Source organism: Drosophila pseudoobscura, chromosome X, assembly GCF_009870125.1.
Source record: "Drosophila pseudoobscura strain MV-25-SWS-2005 chromosome X, UCI_Dpse_MV25, whole genome shotgun sequence".
Lineage (NCBI taxonomy): Eukaryota > Metazoa > Arthropoda > Insecta > Diptera > Drosophilidae > Drosophila > Drosophila pseudoobscura.
Window position 1 is genome coordinate 43,395,262 of NC_046683.1, and position 27,816 is coordinate 43,423,077.

A 27,816-nucleotide genomic window follows, 5' to 3' on the forward strand; every position below is an offset into this window, starting at 1 on the left:
ACTTTACGTCATACTCGTCTGTGATTTCATTTGAGCCGATACTTCGTTGACTTGTTTCAATTGGGATTCAGATAAATAAAACTACTGAAAGTGGACACGATTTAAAGGATAATCTGTAAATAGTTGGTGTTGTAGGTCGAAGCCATAAGAGCGTGCCTCTTACAGGAATAGTTTTTAAAAGAAAACAAATTACTACCCACTAAATGTTCAATAAATATATGAATCTCTTAAAGAAAGTGCTTCAATGAACGATCAATGAATGATCGGTCGAAAAAGCCCTTGTTCAAGCCAAATGTGGTTCTCCCTTTAATACAGTCCGTCCTACAAATCCCCAAAAAGATTGCACATTTATATAAATATCTGCCAAGACAGAAAATCTCACTCAAAAAAAAGCCGTTCCCGATTTACTCCTGATTATAATTGAAAATTTAATTATTTGCAGAGAGGGAGGGAAAAGCCCAGCAGGGCTTATTTGTAATCGTTTGTATCTGTGTGTGTGCACACACACACGTAATACGTAATATATATATATTTGTATAGATTTCTGTGTGTGTGTGTGTGTGTTGCTGTTTGCTGCCTATTAATGTCAAGTTGCCGTAATGAGCACACAAAAAGCAGCTGATGATGCTCGGAACAGTGAAGGCAAGGACGTGTGTGAAGGGGCCACGAATCGGAAGGGGGATTCGGATACGGGCAGGGATACGTGGGACCTGGAACCGGGGCTTGTTGGGTGTCGAGGCGTAAGAGCGTGCAGCGGCATTACGATTAGGGTATGGCATGGGGTTTATTCCGGGACTTGTGCTGTTGCCGCTTTTTCACTTATTTATGAAAATGAACCAAAAATCAAGAAGTTAAATTGGTTTTGTGTTTTGTTAACTTTTGCACAGCTACGTCTGTCTGTCCGTCCGTATGTCTGGCCCGGCTGTCTCTGTTTCTGTTTCTGTCTCCGTCTCCGTCTTCCCCATCCGATTTGCGCTCTGTTTCAACCTGTCGACTTTGTTGTTACTTTGTTTATGCATGCCTGGATCTGTGTGTGGGATACCCGTACTTACCATGTATACGAAATTGCGTGTATATGTATGTATATGTATAATTGAAAATACTCGCTCACAAATCCTCAGACAGACAGCCGGCACAAGGAGGGGCTCCAAATAAATATAAGCCCAGCGAAACACAAAGTGAAATTTATACCCAACCATATAGACCCAAATACGTATTATCCGGACGCCATACCCGACCATCCAACCACCCCCCAACCCCTAACAACCCACCAACGGAGAACGCAACACCCCAACATGTGGGAAGGGGGGAAAACTTTGCCGTTGACAAGGCAGCTTGACATGTAACTACAAGAGGGCAAGAGGGCAGGGGAGGAGGAGACCCACAGCCCACCGACTGACATAGTTTTGTGGGCGTCTTTTGTATTCTCATCTATTCATTTTTTCCCCGTGGTCGGGGCTGGGTGGGTACGAGGCTCAAAGTTATGGCAGAAAGTATGAGAATGGCTGTAAGTAGTTTTGGTAACTGTTTTTGATAATCAAATGTAATTTATGTGTCTTGAACTTGCCCCTTTATCCGGCCGGGCTCGACGGTTGAGATGACGATGACACACCCCCAACAAGAATAATTCTTTCACACAGTTCAATACCAGTATTAGCCGCCATAAATGTTTATTACGCTAACCCCCCAAAGCCGAGACTATATTTATAGACCTGCTAAAAGGGTTCTGAGCAACATTCGATTCAATAGTACTGCGAATAATCTAATCAACTGTCTCTTCTTATAGCCGCCATAATTGATGACTAATAAGAATCAGCGTTTAGATCTCTGATAAAATACTGGCTGGACAAATACGGAGCTCATCTTGTGACACTTTTTCTGATGTTTTCATTGCCAAATTAATGTGCTATATGCCGTAAAAAATACTCGTACAATTTGTTTGGAAACGTATTTGAAACCTGATTCGCTTATCTTCTTTCTCCCCGTCTAGCGATCCGAAATAACGAAAATGCAATTAAATTCGCCCCAAAAACTGAGAAGTGATTCTGAATGTTTTTGTCGTTTTGTCATCGAAATATCCGGCAATTAGTTTTAATATATTTGGAATGATCAAAGCGTCACAAGGGATGGGTAATCCAAGGTGGGATGGAATTTGAGGACAGCCCATTTCGAGCCAATTAAACTCCCATTTTTACACAATTCCCAGTGGATGGAGAGCAAAGTAGGATACTTTTCTCCTCATTTCCGAACACTACACCAAATGCGGCTATAGCCCAGCCGCTGGGATCTACCATGGCTTTATCAGTCGATATATTTGATCAATGAAGTATTTACATCGCCACCAGAATTACCCCAAGAGGCTTCCTTGAATGTCCAAGCCCACACTATCGAAACAGTCGTCTGCCAACCACAAATTCCCCATCGTCAGGACTCTCCTCACACACACCTGACCACATTTACCTCTGCTAAATAAATTATCTTAAGGCCAAAAACAACACTGAATGTATTTGACAGCATTATAAATGCAAAATTATCCAGCCAGCCCAGACCAAGTCCAATGAACATTGTCTAGCAGGACGACGACAAGGACAAGGACGAGAACGAGAACGAAGACGACGACGAAGACGGCGAACAAGACGTCTTTGTTAACGCTTTGTCTGTCTCTCGGCTGTCTAGAAATTGCATTAGCATGCACAGCCGACAGGAGAGGCAGCCAGGACAGCAACTACAACAAATAACCGCTTGATTGCAGACTATTAACAGCATTAAAGATGGACAATTTAAATGAATCCCGCATGAATTGAAATATTTCCCAAAGGGGACAGGAGGGTGACAGGCGGATGCTCTCTGTGGGCCTCCGCCTGTGCCCTGGCGCCACCCACAGAAGGCCCATACACGCCGATGCATAGCATATGCATTACTAATACGCACTGTTGTCCTTGGACAGATACACGTGTAGCTACATGCAAATGTAATTCAAGTGTAGAATAACAACATTTTCACCTTGCCGAAATTGTTGCCGACACAAAGATTCAATTAGGTTGTCACTGCTCATGTACATACGTCTCCATCCACGTCCGTCAGTAGTTGTTTGATTTGGCACGGAATGTGGACATTTCTTAATTGAATTATATTTATCGAGAATCCGAATCATTTTCTTACGGGATTAAATAATTAGTTTGGACTCGGAAAATGTGTTTGGCCACAGTCCTGCAATTATTTGAATGTCTGTACTTGTCAAAGGCAATATTTTAAAGCTGTTTTCAAATTTTTAATTAAAGCCATCTATTTAATAAATTTACTTGGCAGCATGAGCTTATTTCTTCCCCAACATTTTATTACTTTTTCCCCAACTGGTGTCCGTTCCACAGCGTCAGCTTACTGCTGAAATTTCATCTCCAACTTTGCCAACTTTTCCACTTCAGTTTCATACGTATGTATATTATCGTCAAACAAAGAACTCAAATTAGTCCCACCCTAATCACACTAAATTATTAGAGAACTTTGCCTCGAACACACACACACACACACAGGCAGAGGCACACACATTCCTACTCCGTCAGCTGTTGCAGCTAGACAGCTGTTGTCTCTTTGTCTTTGTCTTAATCTTTGGTCGGGAGTCTCATTGAAAAATTTGCATATTTGTGCGCAGGCGTAACGCGTCGATTGCTCGGAACAGCTGTTTCTGTTTGAATCACTGTCGGAATTCATGGAGTGGTCCAGTGGCTCTGGTGTCTCTGGTGGCTTTGGGGGACGTAACTCTCTCGGCTTTGGGGCTGCCTTGACCTTGTAACTGTTTGCGAAGTACTTAGTCTCGGTTAATTGTCTCGCAGCATTTATTTTAAGTGTGTATCTGCATCTCTCTCGTTTTCCACTCGAGGTGTGAATGGGCAAAAACAAAAGTCAAGCTAAAATCACACAAACCACAACCAATAAAGATGCACACGATTTACAGCTGTCGATTTTTGGTTCGTTTCACCTTCACACTATGCGATCTTATGAATACCCTTCATGAGTTTCATTGTATTCCTGCCTGAAAGGCTATGGATCGATCTGCAAGGGTGTGATACGATTCGGCGCCCGAATCCAACGTTTTTTTTATGTATTTTGTATTTATTTTGTATTCATTTGCGTAGTATTGGTTGCTGTTCATTTTGCACTAGAATTCATAAATATTCAAATGGCCTGCCGAGCCAGTTTGTTGCTCGAAAACTTGTTTTGCACCAGCACGGGTATACTCGTATGCAGTATATCTCGCAGTACATATATTTGATTTGATTTGGTTTGGTTTGGCTTGGTTTGGCGCAGTAAAGGGTGAGCGAGAACCTACGTACAGCACGCGGAGTGGAGTGTGCACTTGAAAGAAATGCCTTACACGAACCGGTTCGGATTACGCTGCCCCGCAGGTACGAGTATACCTATGTATATACACAAATCTATATATTAGCCCGGCCTGGCTTGGCCTGGCCTGGCCTGGACTGTCTATGAATAATGAGTGCCCGACCGTCCGACCGACCGACCGGGCCAGCTGACTGGACAGGGCTGCTGTGTTGGTGTTACAAGTGACTCCACTCGGTTTCTCTCTGCTCTGCTCTGCTCTGCTCTGTTCTGCTATATTCTGTTCAGCTCAAGCTGTCAATTATAAATCATTTAAGTCTGTTCTAGCTATATGCCGTAGCATGGGCATAGCTGATTGTATACCACCTGTGAATGATTGAAACCAGAAAGATTTACGAAATAATTTTCACTAAATCTCAACCCTAGAAGGTCGAACCATTAGTCGAAAATTGCCTGCTATTTCTGTTCTGTGAACTAAAGCCACAAGCCGACTAATGATGTACATAAATACGTATACTCGTGTAGGAGAAAAACCACACGAGGTTTGCTTGTGGTCAGCTAATTTATTTAATTAAAACAATTATTTTTATTTTCATTCTGATGATATGTTGAGATGGGTCTTTGCTTGGGCTCAAAGTTTTAGAGTTCAATGTGTAGAATGAAAACATCAGGAGCTTGGCAATACCCATTGTTCCACTGAGGATTTTCGGATTTAGGTGCACCACAACATCACCTGTCTGGCCCTGAACAATGTGCATTGTTTAGAGCCCTAATTGATTGACAATGCTGTGCTTCACATAATTTCTGCTTAAGTTTGAATCAAGACCGCACTTGAATGGCCCCCGTACTAGAATCTTACTCTAGTTTCATAGACGGGTATTGCTATTGTCGTCAGCTTAACGTAGTACATGTAATTAACAGATTTCGTGTCTCGTGTCTGCTTAAGACCCTCAAAACATCATCTATCGGCTTGTATTTTGCACGGGTGATCGGCGCTAATTCCTTCATGTTGCTGGAAGTGCAAGTGTCTGCACTTTAGTTTTGGCACAAATATATTTCATGTTTAAAGTAAATAAATTTTAAATTAAATATTTTCGAAACTCCCTCTGATATAAAGAAAGGTTTTGGGTCGTCTTCGTAGCCCAAAATTTTACTTTGGGTCGTCGCCAGATATTTTTTGTATTTATTATATTATTTATTTATTAATAAATTAAATATATTTCCTGTAAATGTAATATATTATACTATTGATTTTAAATTGTTTTATATTTGGTTTAAATATGAGCCGTATTTAAAAGACTTTTATATAAAAATTTATGTTCAAATCACAGCTAATTCTATATAACTTCTCTATTTTTGTATTTTAAAACGAATATTTAATTTAAATATGGCTATGCTTTTTTCTTTAAGAGTACCAGTACTATAATAGTGAATAATCAGTGTGGATATTACGGACTATTTTTGGTACTCTAATAGTAAATAATCAGTGTGGGTATTCCGGAATATTTTTGGTACTCTTGTATTGTATGATATTGCAGATGGAAATTCCGTAAGTGAGTGGAATATTCTTTGGGCAGATGGTAAAATAGTTGATATCCGTACCTAGTCCTTGCCGTAGTCAAGGAATTTTTAATATGGTCAAGGACCAAGTGGTCCTGCGGTACTATTGTCTTCATGTTTTGGTAATGTTCCGCTGATGGAATAGTTTTTGGTTTTAAGCTTAATTATTATGAAGTGTTTGTTTATATTGACCATGTTTGAGCAAACCGTTGTGGTTGACCATCGATATATTGTCGGATAAAGGCACATTTATTCGAGTCTACATTAAAAATAGCCAAAAGTTTAGTTAGCCAGGACGGCTGCTAATAGCTTAAAGTGGCCTAGGGGTGTTGTTCAATCAACCATCAACTAGTTATGGATAATCGAAACGTAACCAGTAAAGCATTACCGATTAGTATTAATCATCCCAAAAGGGCGATACCCCAATTGGGTTAAGCAAACCTTAAACGATACCCGGAGAGCGGAGAGCGGAGAGCAGAGTGCACTCTAACAAAAACCAAAACTCTGTCCAAATAGGACTCGGATCATTCAAACAAAAGTTATCCATAGTTCACTTAAAATCCTAAATTGGGAAGGGGCGGGGGTATCTATATCTATATCTTTATCTATATATGTATGTATCTGGCATTCCCCTTTGCACTGGCTCTATCCACAGCCCCTTGCCGCAGCCGCAAGAAACTTTCAATTGCCAACTCGGGGAAAAGTTAAAAAGCGGCACGCGGAAATTTTCTATTTTCCTTTATTTTTTTGTTTTTGTTTTTTGTGCAACCCATCAACAACAACAGCAAACTGCTAAACTGTAAAGTACCCAAGCCCCAGCCAACTTTACTCGCAGCCCCACTCCTGCTCCCAAGGCCCCTCTCACCGCTCCCCCCACTCACAGCTGAGCAGCTACTTCCAATGGCAGCAGCCATTAAATGAAACTTAATTAGCCCTAAATAAGCAACAGAGCCAATGAGTAAAATGTGGCTCAAATGGCGGGGAAGTTTGGGCTAAGAGGGAAACAAAGAGCGCAAACAGGGACAGGGGCAGGGACACGGGCAGTGGCACGGGCAGTGGCACGGGCAGGGACAGGGGCACGGGCGGTGGGTTTTTGCATTTTAATGCAAAAACTGAAAAATCATTGATTACTTTGGATACCGATGGGGTTGCTGTTGGGGTTGCGATGGGCGATGGTCAATGGGCGGTGGCTGGAGGAAAAACTACTAAAAAAAAAAAAGAACGCTTTGTGCATTTAACGCGATAAGTTGATTAAATTGCATAGAACTGGGCCGAACACGAACGACGGCACGGGGGAGTGGCCTGCGAGGGTGGAGAGGTGGTCGGCCCCCCTACAAAGTGGGCATCATAAAACGCATTAGACGGCGGTTGAGTGGGCGGCCAGAACTCTCTAGATTGAGATTGAGTGCCGCTAATTTGAATCCGTAATTTCCCTGAAATGCCTCCACCCTCCACACTCCACCCTCCACCCGCCACCATTCCGCTGCTCCCTTGTGGGTGTGACCGTAAAACGGCTTAGAACATGGTTGCAATTTTGTTGCAACGTTCCGGCGGCCGTAGCATTTCAGTTTACGGCCGTATTATATGCTCCTTGCCGGCTCCTCTGACTCCTCCGGCTTTTATTATTTCTCTCTTTTTTTGCATCTACTTGTACTTCATCGAGTGTAGGAGGCAGAGAGAAAGTTGCAACTTTTACGATGCAGCCCCAGACTCGTAACGGTCGAACGAGCACCCAAGTACAGTTACACCCGGTGGAGCAGCACACCGGACTGCACTGAGAAAAACGATATCCTAGCGATCAGTCTTCCATGGTTCTTCGGCCAGGACTTTCCCGCAGTGTACCGCAGCCAGCTGTTAACCAACTAGACAGATAGATGCCCGTAGTCTCCTCCAGCACCATTCATAGTACCACTACGTAGTGGAAGTAGATGAACCTTCCCGGCAACTTAAGCGGCTCGCGAGGCGCGCTGTCAGTCAGAGGTCTCCTCCATGTGGCGTGGTTAGTGGCTGGGTGGCTCGGTGGCTGGGTGGCCCGGTGGCTTGGGGGCTGAAACACAACCCCAATAAATGTAGTTCAAAGTCAGGCAACATCGTAAATCCATCGTTGAACTATAAAAAACCGTCTTACTGCAATTTGTATCTCTTTTGCCAGGGCAAAAATGCTTTTGGTTGAGGGTTTTGGTGTTTGCGTTTGCGTTTGTTTCTGCCTGGCTTTGGCTTTGGTCTTTTGCTCGGTTGCTCAACCCGTGAGCACTTTTTAATCCGATTTTGTTGCATTTTTTACCATGTTCTCTCTTTGTATGTGTGCTGGTGTGTGTTGGTGTGTGTATCTGTGTGTTGCATGGCGATTACGCTAGATGTTGCCTGCTTTTGCTGCTTTTTCTTGCATTTCCACCTACTTTTTCCTTCTTTTTTTGTTGATTATTTTAGTTGCATTTACCTCCCCCCACACCCCCGTTCATCACCCTCAGACGACCCACGATTTTGCATTTTTTATTTAATATATGCGCTGCTGCCCTTTCCAGTTCTCTTCTCCTCCCCCGCGCGAAGCACCCCGCATCCGGTTGATGTTGCGGCCCCTGTTTCTGCTTAGCCTTGGTTGACTATTTTAAGCCGTAAAACCCTTAACCGTGGCTTAGCCATGCAGACCATAAGTTCACCCCGAAAGAGCGTGCACAGCGAGAAAAGGGGATATGGACTTGACACTATTGCCACTAATGCAGACAGGGCCACAGACTGTTGAATTAATTAAACCAAAATAGCCGTGTTCCCACAACAAAATCTTTAAAGATTGGTTTGAATTTGGTTTATTCAAGTTTTGGACAATCCGAATCAATGGATCATCACTCAGTGATGGATTTCATCCGATAGTGGCGATGATTAATTTGCACATGCATAAGTCCATCCATCAGTTCGATATAGGCAAAAAGAAATGCATCACATGGAGCACATCACATGCATTTTTATGCTCCATCTGTTGCATGAATTCATGCATGACAATCGCTAATCATCGACACTATCGTATGCAGTCCATCACTGAGCGCTGAGCAAGCTGTGCTGATGAACGCTCTCAATGTTACATGATTTAAGGGAAAGGGATCTCTCAATTAATATACAATGTATCATGCATCATGTATCAGGTGTCATGTGCCATATTTTCGCCTGCAGGTAAAAGCCTTTGAAACATTCCTTACTATCGCACCGTCGTGAATATAATCAGCTCAGGAACTATCGAACTTCGAAGTTTCGCGAATCGCACCGAAAAACATTCGTATAATCGTTTTCGCGACTTAGGGCGTGTTCTTAACAATACTATCAGCTATCGAAATAAAGCACCAGCAATGAATCCAACACGAAAATGGACCGTACTATTTTTACGCCTCATTTCTGAAAAACTGATGCATGTAAGCATGACTGATCCCTAATCCAGTTGTGCTTGGCTAAACTATTCCTAAAACATTGACAAATATAAACTTATTTGGTAATAGTTTAGAATTTTCTTCCAGTGCCTGTTGAAGCGTTCTTTTGACATTCTTTTTTATTGTTTTACTGTTTTATGTCCCCAAAGAATCCCTCATTTGGGGGGCAATGCCAACAATGCTGGGAATACCTGATTCGTTTGATAATCCTTTCGGCTGAAAACTGCTTATGTACACAGGACACAGGACATAGGCCAGATTGCCTCCCAGTCCTCGACGGATCCAAGTGGTTTAGAGTGGCGTGGAGGCCTGGCATGGAGTGGAGTCGAGTGGAGTCCGAATCTAAGTCAGAGCCAGATTGAGACTGAGGCTGAGGCTGAGGCTGAGGCTAGGGATGGGGCTGAGTCTGAGCTGGGTTGCAATGGTGCCTCGGGCTCTTATTTTCTCGTTGCCTTGGCATTCGGTTTGTCTGTGTGTATTTTGGCCTATTTGCATTATGAATTATTTATTTTGTTTATTTCTTCTCTGCCACCAAAAACACAGGGAGAGGGCGGGTGATGGCGGGGGCGAGGCAGAAGCAAAAGCAAACCGAACTGAACCGAACCCGGAAAATGTTGCAAAAGTGGAATACTTGACGTCGTCTCAGTGATAAACGGGCAGAAATAAGAGCAAGAACAAAACCAAGAAAAACCAAATATAAAGCCCACGAAATACGCGAAAAGTGTTTGTTCGGATTAAATTTATGAATATTATATTCAGGCAAAAGTTCGGCCACCCAAGCACCGCCTCGCCTCGCCCCGCGCTGCAGTAGCACAAGTTTGTCTATAAATTTTTTTTGCCTCCCAATTTCAGTCCTCTCTATATATCTCTCACTCTCTCCCTGTCTCTCTCTCTCTTTCTCTGTCTCTCTCAGCCCTCCGACACAGACTTTACGGCCATTCAGAACCCAAAAAAAGAGGTAAATTGCCAGCTATTGCAGCGCGCTTAAGGGTATCATTCTGGTCAAATTGTTTACTTTGATGGCGGCCCATGACGGCACTCGTAAAATGATATATCGACTGCTCGGCAGCCCGATGGGGGTTCGATGTTAATGAGCTGGGAGATCGGACTTACGTGGCTCATAAAGTATGCGACTGCTGAATCTTTTCTCCTTCAAAGTCTTCCACAAATTCATTCAAGTCATTCGTTTAAATCGTTCAAGTTCTGCAAGGAAAGTGGAAAATATAGTTATCAATTAGTCTCCATACTCGTATTTATATCTATGAATAGTATTAAGGAAAATAATGAGTAGCTACGATATAAACACCCGATATAAAAGCACCCTTTCGATTGTAATTTTTCTTTCAATATTCTCCTTAAGCCTTAAGCTTACTTAAGAAAATCTGAGACATTTCTATGGCATTCCTTCATTTACCATCCCCATCCCCATCCCCAGCCATCCCACCTCTGAAAAGGATCTGGGTCGAGGTGCTCACAATGTAGACGCCTTTTGTTCATAAAGGAAATTAACTCCTTTCATGGCATAAACGCTCGAATTGTGTTTGCAAATTTGCATTAGCATTAAAAATGTTATAAATTTGCAGGTAAACGTTTCAGAGGAAGCTAAGCACAAATAAATCTACCTTTAGACCTCGTCGTAACTGCTCCTCTTAGTCGCAGTCGCAGTCGCAGTCACAGTCCCCACGGTGCTCCCAGTGCTCCAAGTCTCGGGCCCAGGCCCAGGCCCAGTCCACTCCAGGACAGGCCGTGCCAGGCAGAGGAGTAAGTGATTGTAGCTCCTTTTGGAAGTATTGGAGCGAAAGGTGTGTAGGGCAGGTGGGCTTCTGGGTGGGTGGGTATAAGTGCGATGAATTTGGAATGAATGCAATCTTGCTAAAATATGCAAGGAACGTTCACACAGAGATACAGACACGCCCACTCCCACGCCCACTCCCCCACACACACACACAGGCACACAGGCAGACACAGGCACACACAGCGTAGACATTAAACATTGAAGCGACAAACGAAATGAAAAACGGCTGTGCAAATTAATTTTACGTAGTACGAACAACAACAGCAACAGTAGCAACAAAAGAAAGTGCGACTGTGACTGTGACTGTGACTACAGCAGAACCTCCCCGGCAGCGACGATGAATAGCAGACAGCAGCAGCAACAACAACTATGCCAGGCACGCCCATAACTCCAACATCTACATGGGGCTCCCTCCCTCCCCCCTACTGCCAAGGATAAGGATGACTTCCAAACAGCTAGACAAACATTTAAAGGATTGCCGGCAGGCTGCCACCCCCTCCCCATCCCACATTCCACATCTTCGGGACCAAGCCATAAAAACCCACCCACCCACACTTTATTTCGCTTTAATTACCACGCTCTCAGCAGGAGCAGGAGTGGGGTTCCCCCCCCCCGAAAACAGCCGAGGGGAGAGCTAAGCAGAAGTTGAAGGAATAAACGTTATTTGTGTTGTGGTTCAGGGATTCTTCAGAAAACAGTGAACGGCATTTTGGGGAAAGGCACGCGAATACCCATAGTACGTATTTTGAGTAGCAATAATCACAGGTGTGGCTGCGCTTTTGCGACGACAAAAATACCCAATAAATCAAAATCTTACCGAATCTTTCCGAACTAATCAGCTACAGTATTAAAACTACAACGATAATCCCAAAAACTAACCAAAATAAGTGATGTATCTTACAAACTATAATCGTAAGTGCATCTTTTCTGCTCTGTTATTTATCCATAGATAGATTACTCTTTATATGTATACGTGCAGAGTCTAGATTCTTTTTTAATAAAAGACTACAGCGCACAGTGGCTAAGAATTAATTAAACACCACAAAAGGTGTGACTGCACTTCCTGGCCAACAACACTGAGAGAAAAATGGTATATTGAAATTTAAAAATTTCTAAATTAAATAGAATTTGATTTAAACATAAATATATCCAAAACTCGTTTTTGATACAGCCCATATTTAATTTATTTGAAATATGAAAATACTTAATTTAAATGTGAAATATTTTCATATTAATGTCCACTCTCGTGGCAAATATAATTGGCATACGTAATTATTTAAATCCAAGTGTATCTTATCGGTGGTCAGGCCTTTTTTTCTCCGAGTGTAAAGTATCCGTCTATCGATAGCAAACAATTTCTTTGTGTGTTGGCATTCTCTGTACTGTGTACACAAATTGCATTAAACCTCCATTAGGGGCAACAGGAATAAACAACTGGCCAACACAGCCGAACCAACAGGAACAGAGTCCTGGTCCTAGCGGCAAAACTATTTCACAATTAAGCATTTAAAGCCATAGTTAAACATTGTCTCGGTGATAGTCGCCCGTGCACCTGCATAGCAGTTAGCAGTTAGCTTTTTATTTAACCCATTACTCTGGGAGTCAGTTCTCAGTCCTCAGACCGTGCGCTGCAGCTAAATAAAGCCGGCACTAAAATGTTGCCCGACCAACGGCTGCCACCAAAACTGCCACGTCTTCCGCGGCAACGCAGCAACGCAGCAGCAGCAATGCCAGTCTGCGCCAATAAATAAATTCTCAAACACCCCAAAAAACAAACAGCAGTACTCCCAACATCCCAACAGCAACAGCAGTATCAACTCGAGACCAACTTTGACTTTAACCACACCACAGTCTTTGTATTTGGGTACGGGTACGGGTACGGGTACGGGTTCGGGTTCGGGGTTTGGAGTACGGTACTGCAGCAAGTTATCCCATCTATTTTTTCCTTCCCTTTTGGGTTGACATTTTTTGCCATCCACGATGTGGCGTGTTGGCAATATGCATATGGTAAGTCCTTAAGTCGAGGTGCTTTGTGGGATGGGAAACCTTTTATTTGATTAAATACATACATATCTCTTAGCTAAAAAGCAGCTAAAATAGTTTCCGGCTTTATTAGGGTCAGTTGGGACTAGCTGCGATGTCTTCTAGATAAACATTTCAATTACTTTGCAAAGGTGCAAGTAATGAAATTCCATCTACAGTTCACATTATTTTTCTTACATTTTTTGCATTCCACTTCAAAGACTTGTTACCGAGAGTAAGCCAATTCAAGGATCGTATTAAATTATTTCGGTTTTTAACTGGAACTCCAAATATCGACCTGATCATGGAGCTGGTTATGGGAACATTTTGAATATTGAAGAAGTGTGTCCATAGGATCTACACTAAAGAACATTCATCGCATAGTCTAACTATACTAGTCCTTGAATCTATTTTATACTGAAACACTGATGCAGGGCTGCCATTTTATCTTATTAAAGGGCCTATCTAGAATTCGTTGGCATGGAATAGAATACAATTTTTTTTTTCATAAATTATATTTTTTCGTGATTTTATCGCTGCATAAAAAGTATCGTGCTATTTGCTAACAATAAAAAAGCAGAGATCAAAAATAAGAATTCTGAGTTTAAAAAAATCAGTGTCGAAAGAAACCTAGGTGTATGAAAAATGTAACATCCTGGAACAAGATATATATACTTTTATTGCCAATTTTTATTGCATACATTTTTATACCCGATACTCAAAGATTTTAGGGATGCATTATATTTGTGGTGGAAATAGATTTGTGTAACACCCAGAAAAAAGCGTTTCAGGCCCCATAAAGTATATATATTCTTCATCATCATCAATAGGATAGCCGATATAGCCATGTCTGTCTGTCCGTCCGTCCCGATGAGCGCCTAGATTTTAGATACAATAAGAGCTAGAGTAATCAAATTTTGTATTCAGACTCCTGTGATGTCACACTATTTCAAGTGTATTTCAAAATTACACCCCGCCTCTTTCCGCCACCCGAAAAAATGAAAATCTGGCATTCGAGAAAACCGAAAAAACTACCATATCTACGAGATCAGATCATTATTATAGCCAGAAGGAACAAATGAAACTACGCAACCCCCTTCCAAGCGTTTACTCATTTTCTCTCTCTCCCACACACTCTTCCTCGTGCAGTGTGCGCCCTCTGGCGGAAGGGAGCGAGATAGCAACACAAGCTGACTGCCTTCGACGCATCTTAACACTGGTCACATAATCCATTTGAATGGATTGGGATTTTACTGGACAACATTCGTTATCTGGAGAACCCAATCTAGTGCGTGGTATAAATAAAAGATACAGTGCTCTTATCTGTAGTGTTATTCCTTGGTGTGTTTATAAATAAAATCAATTTAACAATTAAATAGAACGGATACTGGAAATCGTTAATTATGTAATTTTGTGCTACATAAAAGTCTGAACTTCAGATAGAAATCTTCGATTGAATGCAATGATTATTTACTTGAGCACTGGCACAGCATCGGAGAATCCATTAGGGTTCTTTGGGAACAACCACAGCCATCGAATTTTTAATTAACCCCGAACTCTTGGCTGATTGAATTTCCACGTTCTCTCATTTTTTGTAGTGGCGCAACTTGGACGTGGCAGAAAATCGGTTCCGCTCCCCATTTCTTATCCTTAAACTTCACTTTTATGCAGACATACTCCTCGTACGGGTAGTTAAGCCACACCACGCCACACACACGCACTGGCGGAGTGGAGCACTGGAACAGAGGCGAGGCAGACAGACGGGAAAGATTATTTTCGTACTTTTTATCTTCATGCGTTCAGGGTGCGCACTTGGCGCTTAAAAAGTCAACGGAGCAAACTAGGAAGGCAGCCTGCCAATTTGTGACTGTCTCTTCATCCAACCCTACCCCTATCTCCCATTTCCGATCCTACCATATTCCTCATCTCGACTTGGCTCTGGCTCTGGCTCTGGCTCTGACTCTGGCCCTGTCGCTGACTCTGGGCCTGTCTCCAGCTCGGGGTCGGGGCGGGCCAGGCTGGGACGGGCCGTGGCTGTGGCAAAGCGCGACGGTGCAAAGCTGACAGCTGCTTAAATAATTTCCAGTCATGTGCGCCGCCCACAAAACACAACTAAAGCGAACGTACAGCATGGCGAAAAAAAGGAAACCAGAAAAGAAAAGCCAAAGCCAAAGAAAAGTTGCCTTCTTATGCCTTGTCTTTCCTCCACTTCCACTGACATCCGGCTGGCTGTTGGGGTGGAGTTCTCGTGTACCCTAAGTCGACTTTACGTCGTCGTCTGCGTATCAATATGCGGGGTCAGTATTTAGATGCCCTCACTTGGGGTAGCATGGAGAAGGGAATACGGAATAAGCAACTGGGAATAAGGATGGAGCCCCATGAAGGCTTCCCCCTAATCATAACTAAGCCAGAAGCTAAATCATTTTGGTGGCGTATACATTTTGTATATTGATTTATATTTCATTCTAATTTAAAGTCGAAGGATTCCAAGAACGCCCTCAAAGTTCGTAAGAAATGATATCAAAGGCGTATGGAATGGGATATGTAATCCCCCCCGAAAAATTAGCACAGCTTCTCTAGAGCATCTTTTGTTCGTCTATTGCCAATTTCCAATGAACTTTTTACTTGAGTGGAGGAAAGCATTTGTGCCGAGGAAAATCTATGTGTCTGCTACATGTTTAATTGCTGCTGCGTGAAGATGTTAATCTATTTTGAGCAGCGGCTAACAAAAACGCCTGTCCTACAACTACTGCTGACAGGGAACATTGTACTATGGCTGGCTCAAAGGAAGCCAGCGAAAGCGATAGACGCGGAAAGAATTGGGAAAGACGTGGGAGGGCAAGGGAGAGAGCAGAGCTGAAAGCAATCAGTGGGATACTAATTCAGGCTACTTCTCTAAAAGCTTACTTTGGCCTGTGCCATGGCTCTGCCAGCCATGGCCGTGGCTCTGTGCAGGCATCGCATCGCGGAAATGACGAGGAAATTGTGTAAATTGATTATAGATAGCCCGGTTTCTATACGAGCGGGGACTCTCCCCCCGGAACCCCCTGCCAGCTCCTTCCACTTAGTGGAAAAGTCAATCATAGCCGTGTCTGTGATATCGAAGCATGATATATATTTAAATTCAACATTTTTTTTCGCTCGTCGCATCTCATCTCTGCTCTGTCGACGTCTTTGTCATCGCCCTCGTCCTCGCCCTCATCCTTTCCGAGGACAGAATGCCCGCCACAGCAGAAAAACAAAATTTATTGCGAATGAAAATTAATTAAATTAAATGGACTGTGAAAAATTTGCTCTCAATATTTTCACTTTTCTCTTTTTTATTTCCTTTCACCAAAGTATTAATATTAAAGTTTCGCTTGAGCCATAGTATTAAGTAGAGAGGGAGACACAGAGAAAGAGAGACAGGGAAGAGAGGGACTAAAAAGTCGAAATACTGATGTAATTAAAAATGTTCTTTGTGATGTGGTTTTTGGGGGTTACGCTGAGAAAATCTAAAGTCCGGTACTCGGATGGGTAATAGGTATTCCTAGATAAATATATCATAAATTATGTGCTGGAAAACACTCTGTCCAACTTGCAGGACACGAATAATCCTTTTTGCTAATCTCAGGGCAAAATGAGACACGACACCCACCAGATCAGCAACCGAAATGATACCTTCCTCAGTTTCAAAGAAATACCGTGGCACGTATTTAAAAAGATTCCTTAATTAACCACCCACTTACCTCTTATGGCGCATTATATTACACATTCAAGCCACTTGAAGCAAAGCTGTATAATCTTTTATCTGCTCGGTACACACGCGGCGTGAGTCAGACGGAGTCAATGCCAGAGGCAGAGACGCGGACAGGGGCTGGGGCAGAGAGGGAGTCACTTAGAGAACACACATACGACGAGTATAGTATAAATGCGCCATAAATATAGATCTTATTAACCTGTTGACATCAATTTCCACGCACATTACGATTACCACACAAGTGTGGGTGGATGCACACCCTCCCCTTTCCGCCCTGCTCTTGCCACCCAAAAAAAGCAAATGCTCGAAATGCCATCGACATGTAATTTAATGGGTGGGAATCCGAATCCCCGCCATTTCTGGCTGTTCTGGCGGTTCTGGCTGCTCTGACTGTTCTGGATGCTCGAATAGCATAGAATAGCATCGCATGCCAGGCCTAAAGAGGGTTCCAAGGGAATGGAGGGTTCGCAGCGAGGACGCAGCGCCAACGACAGTCGTCCTTGTAGTCGCTGATAAGCTTTGATTTCCTGTAACAGGCAGCGATGGCGTCGACAAAATCGTCTCCTCAGACACACACACACACACAGACACAGGCGCGCACACACAATGAGCAATGAGCGAGCGTGGGCGGATGAAGCATGTTGAAATCCGCTTAGAGTCTCTACATTTTTAATACCCAATAACCAAGAGGTTATCCTAACGGGGTATGCAGAGCTCTGCGGCGGGGAATGTACGAAATGGGCAAGGAGCGGCGCCCTTAAACGGTTGGAAAATGTTCAGTGTTCGTTTGGGCAAAGGACTAAGAAAAAATATCATCTTTTTGCATACTGACAGCCGATTCCTGATTTTCCTATTAGAATCAAAGAAGACTGAACTGAAGCATTATACATTTAACTGTCGATTGTGATCGTGCTCTACTACACTTCAAGACCAATCTAAGCTGAGAGATAGAGAGAGAGAAGAAGCCCTGCAGCCACCAGATCGATTACAAATCGAGGCTAAGGAAACCATATATAACCTATAGCAGGTCTTAATAGACAAACTTAGAGTTGCACAGCGGAATACGAACTTTATAATGGTAATTATCGATAATTATCGATTGAAAAATCGTCTCTTAACGAGCACTGGGTTCCATTCCTAACTAATGAAGGAACAATTCACATTTCCATGTGCTTGTACTTTATCTAAGGATATAGTAATTGATAATAGTTTAAACAGTTAAAAGATCTTTATCTGAAAGGATTAATTAACCCACTGAACTTCTAAGAATCAATCATATGATAGCAGGCTAGCAGAAAGTCATCTAAGCATCCCAAAGATACAAAGCTATCTTAAGAAAGATCAGTTATCATGTCATGTCTCTAATTCTACTACCCTTCCCTGTCAATCAGTTGCCTTAGTACTGAGTATCTCCTAGTCGAAGCACTGCTGAGAGTATCTTTATCTTTCTTTTTGTTTTTTGGCAAATTATTCCGTTGACGAATTTATTAGCGGAGCGATGTCTGAAGTTTTATTTTATTTTCGCTGCGTTTCGGTGCTTTTTTTGTGTGTTTGTCGTGGCTGTCTTACTATATTTTCAATTTGATTCTTTTATTTTTTGCTAACGATGTTATTGACTTTTACAGCTTTCGAAGTGAATGGCGGTGCGTGTCCCATTCTGCGGGATAACTTGTAATTCCGTCGGTAGTACTTTTTTCCGTCTGCTCGCTTTTTGCTTGTACTCTTCATTGGACGCGACACGTAGCGTGCGGTGCGGTGCGGTTCGGTGCGGTGCGGTGGGGTGCGTAAAAAGCGTGAAAGAGACAGCCGCATGCATTTGCCGGATTGCCGGATTGCCGTGCCAGCGGAAACGGAAATCACAACACAACGCGCGGACTAAACATGACAGCCAAAAGCTGTCATGTCCCAGAGCCAAGTGTGGCCGCCTGTGTGTTTGTGTGTGTGTGTAAGCGATGCCATGGGGAAAAAAGTGTCATGAAAGGGAGAGAAAAAAGAAAAAACCTCAACTGAAATGAAATGAAATTGCAGGCCCGCCCCAACTGCAGACTTAATACGATTGTGGTCTAATGAATTAAAGGCTGAACCGACTCGCACACACGGACCAAGACAAATCAACGCAGAAAAATCTGTCAGGAGCGGATAGGAGGAGCCACACTCGTACAAAACCGGGCACTGGAGGAGATTGTGCCACACCAAAAACAAAACCCCACCCGAAATAAAACAAAAAGGTGGCCAGGGCCAGAATTGAGAGAGTCAGCAGCCCAGGCGAAAGCCAAAGCCAAAGCCAAAACCAAAGCAAGTGTAAAATTGTAGAAACAAAAGTGAAACGATGCCGTCAGATAGGAGGAGGCAGTAAAAGATTGAATTTGTATCTATGTCCCATGTATCCCTCTATCTATCGTACGTGTGTGTGCTCGTGTGGGTCAACTGATTGTGTGTGCCTGGCCAACAGCAGCAGCAGCAGCAGCCGCATCAGCAGGAGGATCTGCCATCTGAGACCTATGTGGACATTGTGCGTTTAACCACGTAATAGTCTCGGCGGCGAATCGGATTTACGGCAACAATCAGAGGCCTTAGCACAGTGGGGCAAAACAGCACAGCCAAGTGAGTGCCGCCTAATTGTGGAATACAGCGATCCAAAGTCATTGAATCGTGTCCTTGCCAGCCAGTGGTACTCCTGAGGACCTTGGCCAAACTCTAAGAAACGACTACTCCCACAATCTCCCTCGGAGATTCAATTTGTTATCTTTGCATCTCGGCTTTCTCAGGTTGTTATTTCGTCTTCCAGATTTTGGTGAATTTCCCTTTAGGTGCTCACTGCCTTTCAAGTCCTGCCTCCGCTGACTGGCTGTCCCTGTCTCCTGCTCTCCGGTACATTCCCATCTTCCTTTTTAATAGCAAAAACACTTCCCCAGCATGTCTATCTCTGCCAGTCTGTGTGGCTGTGTCTCCGGCCATGTGCGTGTTTGGCCAGCTTTGTTTTCGCATGTGAAAGTATTTAATTCAATTTGCGCTTAATTGAGACGGGCTGACTGTACTCGCCATCCCATCTCCCATCCAATCACACACGCCCCGGCCATCCCGACCACCCCGACCATCCCGACCACCCCGACCACCCGACCAGTAGGCAGCTGTCAAGCCAGCCCAAACGAAGCGTATCGCTGCCACCCAACCCAACCCAACCCACCCAGCCACAGCCGCAATCGACCCCCACTCCACCTCACTCAGTTGATAAAGCATCAAAAGAAATGTACAGCCAAGTGTTGTTTCGTTCGTTGTCTTAACAATTTATAAATTAATTATGTATGCACTGTGTGTGTGTGTGCTGTAAGCCAAAAGCAGAAGCAGCTCAGCAGAAACAGCAACAACTCAAGACCCACATACGCGTACGATCCGTATGCATATATGTATGTATGTATGTATGTATAGTAGACCCCCAGTATATCGTAGAGACACTTATACATTTATGTACTTAGCCAGACACCATATGCGTAGTCATACATTTTAAATATAAACGCGTTAAGTGTTTCAATGCCACTCGTTAGACTCCATCCAGTCACCGCCTCCCGCAGACCCCCCCCCTGAGGCCAGTGCCAGTTGTCACTTGGAGATGGACGTGGAACAGATTTTTTCTGGTCTTTGGCCCTTTCATCCACAGAATATTAAGTATTTTGGCCAATAATTCATTACGTTTGTTACGTTGTCTTGCTGCAAATGTCGGGCTTTGGTTTTTATAGCCGTTATCTGGGACAGTTTTGATGGCTTGTACATAGATCTTACCCAATCGCTTTTTATATGTTTTTCTGTCAGTCTTCAGAGTGTCTCCCATCGCTCTCACAGGACACACTGAAGCGAAAACAACATACACGTTGTGTGCGTGATCGCTGCTTTTTTTACCTGCAGTCAACTATGTATTCTATTTATATTTTTATTCATTTAATTTCCATTCGTATTCGTTTATATTTCTTTATTTCAGAAAACTCCTCTCAATATTTTAATAATGTGATAAAGTGCCTTTTGATATTGAAAATCTCATCTCGTTATCGTACCCGGAGCTCCATCCATCCATCTACATAACGAATGCTCCACTCCGGGCATTTCAAAACAACAGCAATCCCATCAAATCCGCTCTAAAATTTGCATTTTGGTCGACAGTGTGCGGCACCTGCCTGCCACATTTGCCGGCTGGAGTCGCCACCGCCAGCCAGCGATTGGATGAACTTTTCGTTGGGTCTCGCATTTCACAAACTGTGTCGCATTACACATTTTTGGCATATAATACTCGTACTGCTCGTTCCTCGTTCCTCGTTCGAAATTGTTTTGCTTTGCCACTGTTGTTGGTGTTGTTGTTTTCTCACTAATTGTCACTAAATATGGCTTCGGCTAATTCCAGTTTCGGTTACTTAGCAGCTTACCAGTAGATGCACAACTAAGCGACAAAAATAGATGCCAACTGGAAAGGGGGGAACAGGAGATGTCACCCGTACGTCATTTGATAAAGTGGCAGTCAGTCAGTCAGTCAGTTCCCTAACTGGCAGTCAGTCATTCAGTCAGTCATTCAGTCATTGAAGCGTTCAATCTTCTCACATTTTTTAGCACCTTTGTCAGCTTATCCAGCTCGTGTCAATTGCGATTGTTCGCTCGTCGGTTGTGCGAGACATTTTGCAATCGCTGTCTGACAGGTTGAGAACGCCTCTGGGGCCCGAACCAAACAAAATACATACATAGTTTTGAGCTTTTGCCCTGACAGTTCGTGTCGCACATTTTGCCGCCCTTCGGTGCGCTTCAACAGCTCCACTCCTGACACTCCGCTAACAGGCAAACACACACACACACACTTAAGCCAACAACAGGACAGGATAACCGATTACGGCCTTATAACTTTCTAACACAAGATGTTCGAGAGTCCCCAACAACAAGTTTGTAAGCCCTCTGGCTTGCTGTACACACATGTTGGAGCAATGAAAAGATGCAATTATCAATATCGTACCCCTTTGTATCCCCTCTCTCCTTTTGGTATTTATACATAGTTGACTTTCCAGTTCCGTTTAAAGAACTCGGTAAATTTATCAAGTATTGCCATCTCTTTTCAATCAATTGTTCAGTCCCGACCACAGATAATGCCCAGCAGACCCTTTCCTACTCGACTTTAATTGCTTCGAGTTATTATTATTATGATTTTTATTATTTTTGATATTTTTCTTTATCTGATTTTCAACGCTGTGAATTCAATACGATAAAAATGCTCACATGACCTTGAGGCGCATCATCCAACGATGCCATTTTGTGTTTTTGTTGTTTTTTTTCGTTTCGTTTCGTTTTGCGGTTTACGCTTTGTTGCTGTTGTTTTACGCTCTCTGGCTTCTCTGCTCTTCGCAGATAACTATCTTCATCTTCTTTGCCTAGAGCTTCTCTCTCTGTACATCTCTGCCTCCTCTTTTTGTACCTGCCGCTGTAGCCGAGTATCTTTCTGTGTAATCAAGAGAAGCAGCACCTAGCAGCGATTTTAATTATTGATCTTGCGCCTCAGTCGGTTTTGAGTTTTGAGGTTCGTTACAATCATTACGAGTATTGTTCGACTTTCATAGAACTCGTGCTTGGATATTGTGGATTCTGTTCGGTTTGCACCCCACTCCCCACCTCCCCCCCACCCAAAGTGCCCGGAGAGTGGTGGCCGGGGGGCTGGGACCGGGCCCAACCCACATGGGCACATCTATAACTGGCTGAGAGTCAACCGAGTGTGTGCATTTCAAAGAGGCAACAGTAGGTGCTCGATATGATGGCAACTGTTTTGCATTTTGGTACAACAAAAATTGATAAAATTGCTATGTTTAAAGCTAGAGAATATGTATATGATGCTATGCTATATATCTAAAAATAGTTTTCAAAATTAGTTTGTTCTCTAAACTGGCGATATGTGCACAAAAAAACAATAATTATGGTATTATATTAATATTCCAATCCAATTGTTCCCGCTAATAATTTATTAAAGCCTATGCCAGCGCTAAAAAGGCTTTTTTAATTTGAAAGCAGCCCTACAAACACCTCATCATGCACACGACATGGGTGCTGTTATTTTACATTTTGGAGTATTCTATTTTGCATTATCTGGGAGCAATTGGGAACAAGAATTCCCACTGCAATTTTATATAAAGTGTACATATGTCAACTAATTTATTCCATTCGATTTTCCCTATCACTTGACTTGTGCCATAAATCACCCAAGCCCTTACACTCCCCACTGCAAGCCCTCCCTCCGTGGCTGGCTCGCCATAGCCAGTGCGCACTGTGGTTGCATGTGCCTGCCCCGACTGCTGACCCACTCAGCTGCCGCTGCCTCATCATAAGCATCACTCAAAGCAAACGTTGCTGCTGCTTTGCTTATTTGCATCAAGTCGAGTGGGTTTCTGTTTCTTCTTTTTTTTAATGATTTCTGTTGGAATTATAAGCAGTCGTCGGAGCAGCAGAGAGAAAAAAACGCTAAAATAAAAAATAATTGTTATAAGTGTGTATAAGTCAAGGTCAGGCAAAGCTCTCTTTTCTGATGTAACTTTGGCTTCCCTCTCCCAGGGCTGGGGGCAACCTAGTTCCGTTCTCCCGTTCTCCCATTTTTATTTCTATTTGTATTAAGTGCTAGTTGCGGTCTTCTATATGGTACTGGAACTAGTACTGGAACTGGTACTGGTACTGGTACTGGCAGTGCTTCGTGGTATGAGTGTCCGAGTATCCGACCATGCATGTACATATGATATGTACATATATAGTGCCTGGTGTATACTTGGTGCATGAAACATTGCATTTTTATTGAAGTACAGCCAGGCCCAAGTGGTCGTCGCCCTTGTGCTAAGCCCGAGATGGCTGCAAATGCATTAAATCCAGCCTTGAACTATGATTTACTTGCACATGCGAGGATTCTCTATACATATACATACATATTTTCGTACATATGTTGTTCATGCAAGTATTTTTCTGTTCTGTGTTTGTTTGTTTGTCTGTTTCTTGGCACAATTAGAATTTTGGCAAATTTTCCCTTTGGCTGACACTTTTCTTGTGATGAAAATCTGGTATTTGACTTGGGGTTTGGCAAATTGTCGTGGCATTGGTTTCCTTGGTTTCCTCGGTCTCGGGCTTCAACTTTGGCTTGATCATATTGTCAATATTTGCGCAATTTACTTGGGCAGGAATGTGCAAATGTGCTTTAAACCCGAGTCTGATTACTTTATTTTTGCAGCTTCTTTTTCATACGACGTCATGCAACTATTTAAATGTGCATCATATTTTTTCGAATTAGAAAAGCACAAAAGTTGTAGGACATAAAAATACATGAATTGTGATATAGTAACAACTTCGATTAAATGTGAATATTTTATCTATATATTTATCTAAAGAATATGCTTAAAAGAATACGATTGAAGTATTTTAGAAAAACATTTTATTAACTTAGATCCAGCCAAACTTGAAGAGTTAAAGAACATTTTGTCTGTAATATCTTGAATATAAACAGTATTATACAATTTAGCTTGCCTATAAATAGAAATCATTAGTAAAACGACCGTAAATGATCTAATTAATTTATCATCTCGAACAAAGTGCTTCACCTAATTACAGGCCGTTGAAAATATCATTTTCGTTTTGGTAAAAACCCCAAATTGCTGGAAAATATCCCAAAAACTGGCATCGAGGGAGCCACAAACATTTTGTGCCATTAAATATCTACAATTTAATGGATTAATTGATTTTCAAGTAACCCTTGAAAGCCTTTTTAATAGCATTAAACACACACAGAAAAGAGCACCAGCACCCAATCAGAAAACACAACCCCCTCTGGTCGAAGCAGCCCCAAAATAATCTTGATGAAGAAATGATGAAAATGTTTTCCACTTGCGTGAGCCGGGCTGAAAGCCAATTTGAGTATAATTTCCTTTAAGTAATTAAATTTGAATCAAAAATCTATGGCCAAACGAACGACAAACAAAGCGGTAGACAAAATGCTGTTGCTGTTGTTTGGACAGCACTCGGAGCTCACAGCCGGAGCCTCAGCCAGCTCATTAATATTTCTTTGCATGGGAGACGCGCTCTTGGAGTCGTCTCGCCTTGAAGCAGGTTGACTGGGCTGTTGGGATGTGGGGCTGTGCGTGTCTGTGTAATTAAGACAAAAGGTCATTGAGAGGCCCAAAGTTTTGAGGGGAGCCACCTGTTTTGGTTACGATACTTAGACCTAAGTAAACACAAAACCCAACAAGCATATTAATCGTGTTTGGCAACACCAAAAAACACATAGCTGAAATATGAATGAATAAACGAATTGTGTACTGTGGCGTATACGTGATATTAGCTCGTAAAGCGATAAACACACGAAATATAATTATCAAGCGAACAAAGGGGTGTTGTTACACTCGATAAGAGACACAGGATAAAAGTTTTCAAAGGAGTGTGATGAGAACGACAGCTGTGTCCTGTATCCCAGAAAGAAGGCGAGACGCCAGAGCACATTATTGTATCGTATTACCGCAACAAAAACATTTCAATAGATTTTTTCCTTTGGGAAATTACAACTACTCTCAATTAGCCAAAGACATTGAATCATTTACATTTATGGTTCTGTGAAATGAGAACCCGCTGAGAATTTATACGTATTTCATGAACTTAGATGTCGGCCAAAGACACACACAGACTCCCCAAATGAAATCCACTAAATTCAGTGAATAATTTACATAAATTCAAACAATATATAAAACGAAATAAAATACATTTATATTCAAGTGATACATGGGGAGTACGGTCTGCCAGCACTGAATATCCGAATGTATTACACAGCCAAACATTTCGATCACGTTCGCAGAATTTTAAGAACAAAAGTGCGCCAAAAGAAGCAAAAAAAAAGGGCATGGAGATGCTGCGCCAAGGAGAAGGGGAAACAGGATAAGACTCACGCAGACCCAGATCCAAACCATTTAAATACAGTTTGAGTGTAAAAAGTTTTGTTCTCTCTTTCTGTTTTTTGTTTTTATGCGCTGTAATCGTAGAGTCTAGGGGCATGCGACATCCTGTCACACTTCGTCAACTTAGATCGAGGAAGAGGATATCCAGGATATTCACAATTTACTTCGTGGAGTAGGTCCTAATGCCTAGAACCATTCTAGCCGTTGTAGTACAGAGTATGTGCCAGCCGAGTCCTTTTGGTCTTGCTTGTGCAACGTGCAACCTATTCGCGCTGAAGATGCTTGTAGCTGAGCGCTTCTTGTGCTGCATTATGGAAATGGTCGCGTCTTACGCGTGTATTCGCTGCCATTAAAAATTCTGGATGTTGGTGCCTGGGAGGGGGCTTGTAGGGAGAAAGTAAAAGTACAACTGCAGTGCTGCAGCTTCTAGTGGATCCTTTGCCACCGCCACCGACACCGACGACACCATCTCCTCGGTCGCCTCCATCGCCTTCTGCCAAGCACGTGGTGTGAATGACAAATTACACACGGCAGTCAGCAGCCAGCAGCCAGCAGCCAGCAGCCAGCATAAGAACAGCAGCAGGCAGGCAGGGGGAAAAAAACGTGGCGAGAGCACCAGTAACTTTTCCTTCTTTTTCTGTGTAAACGATTTATGCAACAAAAGGCTATAAAGGCAAACAATGGCCACAAGTGTAATGGCTGCTCGGGCCGCCTCACACACATTCCGACTGCACAAAAGGCCAAAATTGCAGCATTTAAATAGTTGACAATAAGCTGGCTAACAGCCACAGCCACAGAGGCAGCAGCAGCGGCAGCGGCAGCGACAGCGGCAACAACCTCGGCTTTTCGACGCGTGGGTGGACTGACTGTGTGTAATTTTGAGCACTTTTTGCTAGTCCCCAGTTGACTTTTGCCGAGAACATGGCCGAGAACAGCACATGGCCCACAAAAAAGGTGAAGGCGACTCAAGCAGAGCTCCAAATTGACGTGTAGAGGGCTGGCTTTACACGGCAGCGCCAGTCCGTGCGGAGGTCAGCAATTGTGGATTCACAATGCGATAATTATTGTGTTTCACATCTGTACATGCTACTTTCTGTTTTGTCTTCCAAATATGATTTATAGTCATTGAAACAAGGTTGTACAATCGAATGATGGGAATGTATTCGATGGCAAGAAAGTTGAAATCTTGGGCACCTAAAATTATACAAAATTCCATGTGTATCGTATGACACATTCCTCATAGAAAAGATATTCCAATCCGTCTTTATTCAGTGGGCAAAGCCCTAACGCACCGTGTGATATATTAACGAGTGAGCGGTAAAGAACGAGTCCCTCAAAAATGCACAATAACAACCCAAACAAAAAACTTTCAGCTGGTATCCCCCGTATCCCCCCCGAACGCAACCACAACCCCTAACGCCGGGGCAACGTCCAGCATGCATATTAAAATTAAAAATATTCCCCAACGAGAAAACAAAACAGAGGGCAAAAAAAAATATATATATATGAAAACTTCGCTGCAGTTTGCCATGGGTGTCATACGGAAGCCAACAACTTCCCCCGACTCCGGTATCCCCCCGGGCGATCTGAGTGCCCCAAAAAATGTGGCACTCCACCCACTGGAGGCGGGAGTGGCAGTGGAAGCGAGAGCATTGTTCGCTCTCTCTTTTAATGCATACTACATTCTGTTTGTTTTGGCTACTTTTCTTTTGTATTTTTGTTTATTAAGTACATTCGGATATTCATATTTTAGCCGTGCTCCATTCCGTCCGCTCACTTGTCCGCGTGCTGTCCGCACTGTCCGTCCGGGGCCTGTCATCCGCGCACTGGCTAAGCAAGCCCTGGCACCGGCACCGGCTCTGGCTCCGGCTCTGACTCCGACTCTGGTCGCTTCTCACTTACTCCAGGCACGACTCGTTGCCGCTCATTTCTCATTCAGCTTTAGGGGCACAATTACGCAAATTGCAATTATGTTGTATTCCTCGGTTTGTCCCCAAAGTT

The 27,816-nt window shown here is 43.0% G+C and overlaps 1 protein-coding gene across 2 annotated transcripts in view; it reads right to left on the reverse strand.

The window, feature by feature from the left end:
* The window catches only part of LOC4813049 (Ig-like and fibronectin type-III domain-containing protein 2), a 72,903-nt gene that overhangs the window by 33,524 nt on the left and 11,563 nt on the right, over positions 1–27,816 (reverse strand). For both annotated transcript variants that reach the window (XM_015187123.2, XM_015187124.2), the window contains exon 2: positions 10,431–10,520. In XM_015187123.2, coding sequence (XP_015042609.2) covers positions 10,431–10,439 — 9 coding nt within the window. In that variant the 5' untranslated portion in view covers positions 10,440–10,520. The remainder of the gene's footprint in view (positions 1–10,430; positions 10,521–27,816) is intronic.